The sequence below is a fragment of the Rattus rattus genome, chromosome 16 (assembly GCF_011064425.1).
Source record: "Rattus rattus isolate New Zealand chromosome 16, Rrattus_CSIRO_v1, whole genome shotgun sequence".
NCBI lineage: Eukaryota > Metazoa > Chordata > Mammalia > Rodentia > Muridae > Rattus > Rattus rattus.
The window spans coordinates 38704001-38714312 of NC_046169.1; the positions used below are offsets into that span (position 1 = coordinate 38704001).

Genomic DNA, 10312 nt, shown 5'->3' on the forward strand with positions numbered 1-10312 from the left:
ATTCTTTTATTTTGAAGTAAGATACAGGGAGACTTTGAACTTGCAAAATCCTCCTGCGTCAGGCTCAGGTGTCACTAGAATTACAAGTTTGCTCGCTCGCTCTCTCTCTCTCTCTCTCCCTCCCTCCCTCCCTTTCTCTCTCTCTCTCTCTTTCCCGAGGATGACTGGTTGTTTGCTTTTATTTTTATGCCTCTGCGTTGTCAGCAGCTTTACCAGAGATGAGAGCAGGAGAAACGAGCTGACAAACTTTGTAGTCCCCCGACTGGCAGGAGTTAACTCCTGCGAAAGTCTGAAGCCCCAACTCTAGGACGCTTAGCCAGTCTCAGGCCTCGCCCCTCGGGCCAGGTGGGCGTGGCCCAGGATTGGCTCCCGCCCCTCCTCTCCCGCGCCGTGGGCTTGGCCCGGGCTTTTCTTCGGCCCCGCCCCTGCAGCAAGTGGGCGTGGCCAGGCCCTGCCCCTGCGGTCCGGAACTCCAGAGCTGCTTCAGGAGGTCCCAGAGGTCTGTGCCCATGGCCATGGCCGCTGCGTTGCTCGCCCGGGCCGGTGGCCCTCTCGGCAGAGGTGAGTACGCCCGCAGAGCCTCAGGGCCGGTCACAGGGCGGAGATCCTGGCGGCGGGTCCTCCTATGACCACGGGCGGACGAGCGGCAGCACCCCTGCGGCTGCGCGCGGCCTTTGTCCTAGTTTGGTAGCCTCTGGCTAATGCAGGCTCTGCAGGGATCCGGGCTCCTGCTCGGCTTCCTTCCAGTGGGACCCCCATCGCCAACTCCCCTTTACGGTCCCCCATCCACACCCCTAACCCCATTTCAGCTCCAGCTAAAGTTCTGGGGGAGTTGGTCCTCCATTGCGGGGGTGGGGGTGGGGGGCTGGCATTGAACTCCGACCTGTGACCTTGGACGTGACTCTCAACCTCTCTGCACCGAGTGGTCCAAGTGTGCACTGGTTCCATCCCCAGAGCTATATTGAAATCACAGGACGCGTCCTGGTTGGCCTCTATCGTGTGTTTCCATAATGTTAGCATTTGGTTGTTTTATAGTGTTTTGGGTCGTCTGTAGCAGTCCTGACACTATCACCTCTTAACAATTAGACGGGTGTTAAACCAACCGTTAGTACTTCTTTAATCCTTCCTCTCCCTGGAGGTCACATTTTATAGAACTCCAGACCCAGCGAAACTTAAAACTTAAAACCCATTTCCGAGGTGTCCTAAATAGGATCATATTGAGGATTGGTGTGTTTAACAAGCAATTAAGCACTCAGTTAGCCTGGGGCTTTTCCTTAACAGCCCTATTGGCATTGTATCCATAAAGTTTTTTTCTTTGACACTGGGGTTGGGGGTGGGGAGTAGTGCTCTATTTTTTTTTCTTTTTTTTATTTATTATACATAAGTACAGTGTACCTGCCTTCAGGCACAGCAGAAGAGGGATCAGATCCCATTACAGAAGGTTGTGAGCCACCATGTGGCTGCTGGGAGTTGAACTCAGGAGGACCTCTAGGAAGAACAGTCAGTGCTCTTAACCGCTGAGCCATCTCTCCAGCCCTATTTTTTTCTTCTTAAACGTTTATTTTTATTTTATGTGTGTGAATGCTTTGCCTGCACGTGTGCTTGCGTAAGCGCACCGTGTCCCACAGAGGCCAGAAGAGCGTATTGGATCCCTGGAACTTTAGTTACAGACAATTGTGAGCCACCCTGTAGGCTGCTCCTGGTTTCTCTGAAAGAGCAGCAGGTGCTCTTAGCTGCCGGCCCTCACCCCAGACGCTGAGATGAATGAAATCTTGACATGTTGCATAGGCTAGCCTGAACTCCAGGCTCAAATCATCCCCTACCTCAGCGTTTGCTGTGATTACAGAAGACCTGAGTTCAGATCCCAGCACCCATGTTGGGTAATTCATAATCCCCTGTCACTCCAGGTCCGGGGGGATCTGACCCCTCTCCTGGCCTGTGTGGGCACCTGCATGCATGGGTACACACATAAACACAGATACATAGACACATAAAGAGAAACGAGTCTTAAGATCTTTCGAAATGTCCCTCCCTAACTCCAACCCTTATCTGATAGCTCTCCGCGCTCGAGATTGGCGAAGATTACATACTGTTTACCAGTCTGTGGAACTACCTGAGACACATCAGATGTTGCGCCAGACATGCCGCGACTTTGCTGAGAAGGAGCTGGTCCCCATCGCTGCCCAGCTGGACAAGGAACATCTCTTCCCCGCATCGCAGGTGAGAACAGCAGCCTCCAGAGCTCACAGTGGCAGCAGCCAGAGGCACCAGCGACTCGGGCAGGAGGCTCACATCATGCTCTGAATGCTTGATTTGTTCAGCAGCCTGCCTCTTGCCAAGATTTGCAAACTTTTAAAGAAGATGTATTTGTGAATTTAGTGCGTATATGTGTGCCTGTTTGTCTGTCTGCATGTGATGTGCGTAGAATGCCTGTCAAGGCAAGGAGAGAGCATCCTATGTCCTGAAGAGGAAGTTACAAGCAGTTGTGGGCCGCCGTGTGGGTGCTAGGAATTGAACCCTGATCCTCTGCACAAGCACCAAGTGTTCTTAACCTCCGAGCCCTCTCTCCAGCCATTTTGTTTTCTTGAGACAGGGTCTCAGTATGTAGCCCTGACTGTCCTGGAGGTTTTGCTGTGTAGATCAGACTGGCCTCAGACGCACAGAACTCTCTCTCCCTTGCTGTTGCCTCTTGTGTATTGACAAAGACCCATCCTACCACTCCTGGTACGACAGGCCTCTTTTAATAATTGGGGTTTTTTAATAGTTGGGGTTGGGGATTTAGCTCAGTGGTAGAGAGCTTGCCTAGGAAGCACAAGGCCCTGGGTTCGGACCCCAGCTCCAAAAAAAAAGAAAAAAAAAAAAAAAAAAATGAAGTCGTTTTTCTTAAACTGTTATCATCACTAGTGTGTGTGTGAGTGTGTGTGAGTGTGTGTGAGTGTGTGAGTGTCTGTGTTTGAGTGTGTGTGAGTGTGAGTGTGTGTGAGTGTGTGTGTGAGTGTGTGTGTGTGTGTGTGTGTGTGTGTGTGTGTGTGTGTGTGTGTGTATATGTGTGTGTGTGTGTGTGTGTGTGTGTGTGTGTGTGTGTGTGTGTGTGTGTGTGTGTGTGTGTGTGTCTATGTGTGTGTGTGTGTGTGTGTATAGTGTGTGTATGTGTATGGTGTGTGTGGTTGTGTGTGTGTGTGATGTGTATGTGTGTGTGTGTTTGTGTGTGTGGTGTGTGTGTGTGTGTGAGTGGTGTGTGTGTGAGAGTGTGTGTATGTGTGTGTGTGTAAGTGTGTGTGCGTGTGATATGCGGATTCCCTCCCTTCACCTCTACATGGGTTCGAGGGTCAGCCTCGGGTCATCAGGCTTGGCAGGTGCACCACTTCCTGGGCCAGCTCCTGTGGTTGCCTTCTTTCAGTTTGGTTTTATTTATGTGTATGTGTGTCCGAGAGAGAGTTGTGTCAAGTATGTGCAGGAGCCCTGAGAAGCCAGAACGTCCCCAAGCTGGCTTTCCAGGTGGTTTGAGCTGCCTAATGTGGTGTGCTGGGAATTGAACTCTGGTCCTCTGGTCCTTAACCACAGAGCCATCTCAGCCCTGTTGTCCTTGTAGCTAAGACAGCCAGAGAATGGACCTGTGGCTTCCCGAGTTTGCTATTGTAGGGAGCCTGAGGGCCTGCTCCCCACGACTGTGTCTTCCCTTCTCTACTGAGACCATGGGACGTGAGGCACAGCTCCAAGTGGGATCACCAAGAGGAGGAGCTTGTCCTAGGGAAGGGGACAGGGGAGGCTTGACAATCTCATTCCAACAAGAAGGTGGCTTCCCTGCTTCGTGGGACTCCAGGGTCAGCTACATGGATGGTGGATGGTGAAGGGTTTCGGAGCCAGTCAGACTCCGACTCTGGGGTCTAAGCTACGTGGAAGCCACTGTCCTCCACCTGGCCATGTACTGAAATTTATATTGATAGCTCAATTCACTTGTTTTCCTGTTTCTATAATCCCTCAAATGTCTTGTGCTTTGTTGTTGGAAAAGAGGGTCTCAAATTCACAACCTTTCTGCCCCAGCCTCTCTCCTGAGTGCTAGGCTGATGCCCTTAAATTCCATTCTGCACTTGGAGGTTTAGAATGCTATCCAGTAACCGAGAAGGAAGCAGACCACATCCTCAGCTAAGAGACACAAACACTGACCAGTGACCATGCGACTCCACAGCCACCAATCAAGGGCCTAGCCCAGGTGGCAGACTAAACTGGCACCGACGCTGCCTCGCTGTCCCTCTCTGAGGTGCTCATGACTTCCTCCTGCTAAATGCACCTGTGTCACGCGCACAGGAGCCTCATACTCAGTGCCGTGACCAGCGGTCCCGTCTACGACTGGGGGTGCCCGTGCTCCCCCACAGACATGGAAGGGTCATTCTGATAAGCTTTCCTTTCTGTCAGTGGAACTGGAGGGAGGTGAAAAACCCACCGGGTAGAATGGGGAGAGTGGCGTACCCACGGAAGGAGTGCAGTTACCAAGAGCAAAGACCTGGGCGTGGTGGCACGCGTCCCTGATCCCACAGCTCCCAAGGCTGAGGCAGATCTTAGGGAGTTTGAGGCCAGCCTGGTCTACATAGTGAGTTCTGGGCCAGCCTGGGTTACACACGCACACACACAAAATCCTGTCTGGAAAACAAACAAAAGGTGACGAGCATTTAGATGGTAGAGCATGATGTGTCCCTGAGGCTGAGACAGGAAAATCCCAAGTTCAAAGGCAGCCTGAGCTACATAGAGAGGTAAAAAAACAGCCCAAAACCCTACAAAATCCCCAAGTCAATAAAAGCAAAAGCATAATAATAACAATAACAACAGCCCTTGCAGCGGACACTCGTGTATCCAGGTGGGTTTACGTGAATGTAATGTAGCCCATGTTCTCTTCGAAGCACCACTCCGGAGTTGGTCAGAATAAGTTTCTGCTGAGAAACCAAGGCCAGACATGACATTCTGTGAGACAGAATTCTCAGAAACAGACTTCTAAGCCACCTCAGAGGACCCGAAGCTTGGATATCCCTAAGCTCTGGCTGAGGAATGGTTTTATTCTCGCAGGATCAGAATAGCAGGTCTACAGAAGGGCGGAGGGGCGGCTGCCAAGAGAAGTGGGGGGAGGGGGCACGGGAGATGGGGGGTGGGCATCTGCTGAGAGGAGAGTGGGCCAGACTGGGGGACGGCGTGGGGGTGGGGGACAATAGCTGCCTTTTGGCTGCTTCACAACCAGACTGGACTTCAATCTTTTTTTACACCTAAACTAACAAAGGGGAGAAAGAAATGAGTTTACAGTACTAGCTTTTACAGCCAGCTTCGGAGTCCTCCACCTTGAAATGGTAATTTTCTTTGGGCTGTGCCAGGTTCACAGTCCTGGGCCTCACTGGGGCCTGCCACTCTCAGTGAAGGGGAAAGAATGTCTTCAAGTAGGTTTTTAATAAACTTAAAAGATATACTTTTGTGTGCATGGGTGTTCCGTCGGCATACATGTCTGGTACCCAAGGAGCCCGAGGAGGGCATTGGATCTCCCAGGGACCGAGGCTACAGATGGTTGTGAGCCACCATGTGGGCAGCAGGAAGGGAGCCTGGATTCCCTGAGCGAGCAGCCAGTGCTCTTAACCTCAAAGCCGTCTCTCCAGCTCTCTCCATCGACTTTTTTTTTTTTTTTTTTTTCTGGAGCTGGGAACCGAACCCAGGGCTCTACCACTGAGCTAAATCCCCAACCCCCACTCCATCGACTTTTACTTCAATCTATTTATTTAGCGGTGCAGGGCACGGTGGCCCATGTGTGTGATGCCTCCACTTTGTAGAGGCAGTGAAAGACCCCCGGAGTGGGGAGACCCTCACTCAAGTCTCGGGATGATGCGACCCCCCAAGAACTCACGTAAGACCATCCTTGCCGTAATTTACACGAGGGTTATTGATAGGAACCAGCGCACTGGGGTCGAGACTTGTATCCCACGCAGAGGCAGAGGAGTTCGACCCCGAGTGGCTGAGAGAAGGAGTATTTAAAGGAAGAAGCCACAACCCAAGTGGGATGGCGTCATTGGAAAGTGCTATTCCTGTTGTCCTCAGATAGAAATCCCAAGGGCTTGTCAGGGGTGCTCTCACCCCCTGGCCCTGGGCATACAACAGTAAGAGAAAAAAAACAAAACCCCACAGGGTGTCCATCCTCTTGTGTCATGGGGGGGGTGGTGGACAGTAGTCAAACAAACATGTTAAAAGGCTAGGAATTCCAGCTGTGGAAATGCAGCAAGGTTCAGCGGATGTAAGAAGGGAGGTGGGAGGAAGATATTACCGCCCACGGAGGTTAATTGACAGTGAACAGCGAGACGGCACACTCAAAGGTCCCGAATGCCTAGTAAGCGCAAGGCCCTGGGTTCAGTCCCCAGCTCAAAAAAAAAAGAAAAAAAAAAAAAAAAAAAAAAGGTCCTGTGGTGCACGTGCACGCCATGCACACATGCACACAAGGGATTGAAGAAACGTCATTGTGGCAGAAAGCTTTCTGTTTCTTACTCCCAACTTCCCCGATGGGCACCCATTACCTGTTCCCCCTGCTGCAGCGGCTGGAGTGGGTGGTGCTGCCTGCGCTGTCTGTCTCAGCTGGGGGAGAACGATCAGTGAATAGTGGGGTCCGAGGCCTGAGCACACAGGTTCTGCCTCAGGGGCTGGAGAGCTGGCGGGGAGTAGTCTTGAAGCAGCTCTCCCTGTTGTGACCCACCCACCCCGGCCAGGTGAAGAAGATGGGGGAGCTCGGGCTGCTGGCCATGGACGTGCCAGAGGAGCTGAGTGGTGCTGGCCTGGATTACCTGGCCTACTCCATCGCCCTGGAGGAGATCAGCCGCGGCTGCGCCTCCACGGGAGTGATCATGAGCGTCAACAACGTGAGTCTTTCTGGGTCGCGGGACACAGTTGGGGGAGGTGCACGGCTGTGTGGCCCTTGGCCGAGCATCTCTGCAGCCAAGCATAACCAGCCTGGGCTCCTGGACTTGTCTCCCTGTAGTCTCCCGAGTCCTTAGTCCCCAGGGAGGGCCTCTGGAGAGAGTAAAGACCTGGGGGGTGGCCTCAAACTGCTCTCTCTGCTCTCCCATCAGTCTCTCTACTTGGGACCCATCCTGAAGTTCGGATCCTCACAGCAGAAGCAGCAGTGGATCACCCCTTTCACCAACGGTGACAAAATCGGCTGTTTTGCGCTCAGTGAGCCAGGTACTGTACAGTGTAGGGTCCTCTGTCTCCTTACCTCAGAATCAGGGTGAGAGCAGGCTTGGGACCTGTTGACCTGGAGTCTTGAACCACTGGAGCAGGCCTCGGGGCGGCTTGCGGGATGGGCTGCAGCTGCCTGGACATACCAGGAGGTTTCCCACCCGGGTGAGGAAGGTTTGGCTTAAAGATAGCCCACGCCTGTTCTGATCCCCGCGTCCTTGTGGACGAGTCTTTGAAGGTTTGGTCCAAGGTCCCAGCTTTAGAGCCCAAGTCGCAGGGACTTCGTGCTCGGCAGCCAGGGATCTAAGTTAGACGCCCTGTGCCTTGAGGGGTGGGTCCCGAGTCTGTGTTTCTGGCAGGCAATGGCAGTGACGCGGGGGCCGCTTCCACCACTGCCCGGGAAGAGGGTGACTCCTGGGTCCTCAACGGCACCAAAGCCTGGATCACCAACTCCTGGGAGGCTTCCGCCACGGTGGTGTTTGCCAGCACCGACAGGTCCCGGCAGAACAAGGTGGGCCAGCAGACCCCTGGAGTGGACCTTGCAATTTCTAGGTCAGAACTTTGTTGGTCCTGCAGGAGCTCCTGCTGGGGCTGACCCAGATCCTTCTTTGCCCCGGTAGAGCTTGCACTCTTCCCCAAAGCCAGCAGAGGGCGCAGGGGCCGGAGTGGGGGCGGGGCTTGAGCCCGGGTGGCTGCTCTTGGCTCTGCAGCCTCATTCTAGATTTTGGGGGGCCTTCCCAGGGTATCAGCGCCTTCCTGGTTCCCATGCCAACTCCTGGGCTTACGCTGGGCAAAAAGGAAGACAAGCTGGGCATCCGGGCCTCATCTACAGCTAACCTCATCTTTGAAGACTGTCGCATCCCCAAGGAGAACCTGCTCGGCGAGCCTGGGATGGGCTTCAAGATAGCCATGGTGAGCCTGGCTACAGGGCAGCACCCTGGGGCCAGGCCCTAGGCCCAGCCTACAGCTACTGACTGGGCGGTCCCCACAGCAAACCCTGGACATGGGCCGCATTGGCATCGCCTCCCAGGCCCTGGGTATTGCCCAGGCCTCCCTGGATTGTGCAGTGAAGTACGCCGAGAACCGCCATGCTTTTGGGGCACCCCTCACAAAGCTCCAAAACATCCAGGTAGGACCTGGATTTCAGGAGCTGGGCACCGGGCTAAGGGAAGGAAGCCTGACTTTTCACTTGCTCAGCTCACCCCTCCTACCCCAACCCTCCCTCTGCCACCCCCACCCTTCCAACCCCCTCCCTGGCCAGTGGGAGGGAGAGCGTCGGTTGATGGGTGGGGCTGGATTGTTGCAGTTCAAGCTGGCAGACATGGCCCTGGCCCTGGAGAGTGCCCGCCTGCTGACCTGGCGCGCCGCCATGTTGAAGGACAATAAGAAGCCTTTCACCAAGGTGACCGTGGGGAGGGGCTCCCAAAGCACGCTCTGAGGTGGGGGGGAGTGGGCACCATGGGACTTTGAAGTCAGGCCTAGCCCCTCCCGTACCATCAGGAAGACTGTGCATGTCGCTTACAGAGGGTGTTGAGCCTCTCTGAAAGTGAAGGTGTTGACTTTGCCATTCTTGGGGGGTAGGAGTCGGCCATGGCCAAGCTGGCTGCATCAGAGGCTGCAACTGCCATTAGCCACCAGGTGAGCACCGAGCCCCTGGGCACGGCCCCTTTCCCTTCCCCGGTGTCGGGGACTTCTCCCTCCTTGTGCCTGTTTTCCCTCTTAGGCCATCCAGATCCTGGGCGGCATGGGGTACGTGACAGAGATGCCGGCCGAGCGCTACTACCGAGATGCCCGCATCACTGAGATCTACGAAGGTACCAGCGAGATCCAGAGACTGGTGATTGCCGGGCATCTGCTCCGGAGCTACCGGAGCTGAGCCCCCGCCCTTCTTGGGGACTTGCCAGCCTGCTCAGACCATGAAGGGACCTGCCTCGGTCAACCTTTCTGCCCCTCACTGTAGCCCCCAGTCAGACTGGGGGAAAGTCTGTCTCAGGGAGAGGGAAGGCCAACCGCTGTGACTGCAACCCAAGAAGAAATCGGTTGTCAGCTCAGAATGGGGCGGCGTGGCTACCTCTTTACCCCCCACCAACAGTGCCTCTCTCTTTGAGCGACCCGCTGGAGGCAGGGCCACAGAGACCTGAATGACCCTGGCCCTCCCAAGAGTCCTCAGAGGCAAGAACAGGAGGGGCAGGGCGGGGTGAGGAGGGGGAGGGGATGGCCCAGTGCTTGAGTCCCCGGGGTTGTCGTGGGAAGGCTGGGGAACCGGATCATAGGGCCCTGGCTAGAGGTCAAGTGGCCGCAGGTGGTTCTGTGGCTGTAGAGCTGCCTGTGGCCAATAAAGCTCACCTGTGTCCTGACCCGTGCCCGTGTCTTTCTTTAGGCCAAGGCCTCACCCAACAGTGTGTGTGTGTGTGTGTGGTGTCGGAAGGGTGGTCTCCTTGCAGGGAGGCGGGGGCTCTCAGACTGAGGGGGGACAGGGTGGGGGAGGGGCTCGTCCCAGTCTCCCAGTGAGCAGGTGGGCGGGGAAAAGGGGGGCTGGAGCTGTTGGGTGTGCACTGCTGTGCCCCTAGTAGACCGGAAGTGGCAGGGACAGTGTGAGCTTCATCCTGGGACGTGCCACTCACTCCCGGGGTGTGGGTGTGGCAGGCACACGTGTGTCTGAGGAAGCTTCCTTCCAGTCCTCTGGTGGGCAGAGCGAGGCCTCCACAGCTTGCAAAAGCAGCTCCTTCCTCCGGGTCCCAGGTGAGTGCTGGAGGGTTTTGTTGTCCCTGCGTCTGGGTTCCCCATTCAAGCGCAGAGAGCAGAGGGTGACATGACGTGGGTCCCACATAGCTCACCCCACGTTGCGGGCACCACTGTGAGTTGCACTGCCAGGTGGGGACTGTGTGAACCAGGAACTGTGGGTACTAGCAGTGTTCAGAGGCCTCCATGGCCCCTCTAGTTTTGTAGCACCGTCTCCCATCAAGGTGGTGTGGGAGGGACTTCAGTGTGTGGCCAGGAGAGCAAGGGGAACCCAAACTGAGCCTGCATCTGACTGGGACCCGGCTGTCACTCTGTGGCATCGATTCTAAGAGTTGTCACAGCCTTGCGACTTAATGAGCTTTATGTACCC

General features: G+C 55.1%; 1 protein-coding gene across 1 annotated transcript; it reads left to right on the forward strand.

The window, feature by feature from the left end:
• Nucleotides 1-435: 435 nt before the first annotated feature.
• Acads (acyl-CoA dehydrogenase short chain) lies at nucleotides 436-9557 on the forward strand. Its single transcript, XM_032886947.1, has 10 exons — nucleotides 436-561; nucleotides 2057-2220; nucleotides 6732-6881; nucleotides 7092-7203; nucleotides 7560-7711; nucleotides 7942-8112; nucleotides 8192-8329; nucleotides 8507-8602; nucleotides 8782-8838; nucleotides 8924-9557. The coding sequence occupies exons 1-10, from the start codon at nucleotides 510-512 to the stop codon at nucleotides 9074-9076; spliced, it is 1245 nt and encodes a 414-aa protein (XP_032742838.1). The 5' UTR covers nucleotides 436-509; the 3' UTR covers nucleotides 9077-9557.
• Nucleotides 9558-10312: the final 755 nt, after the last annotated feature.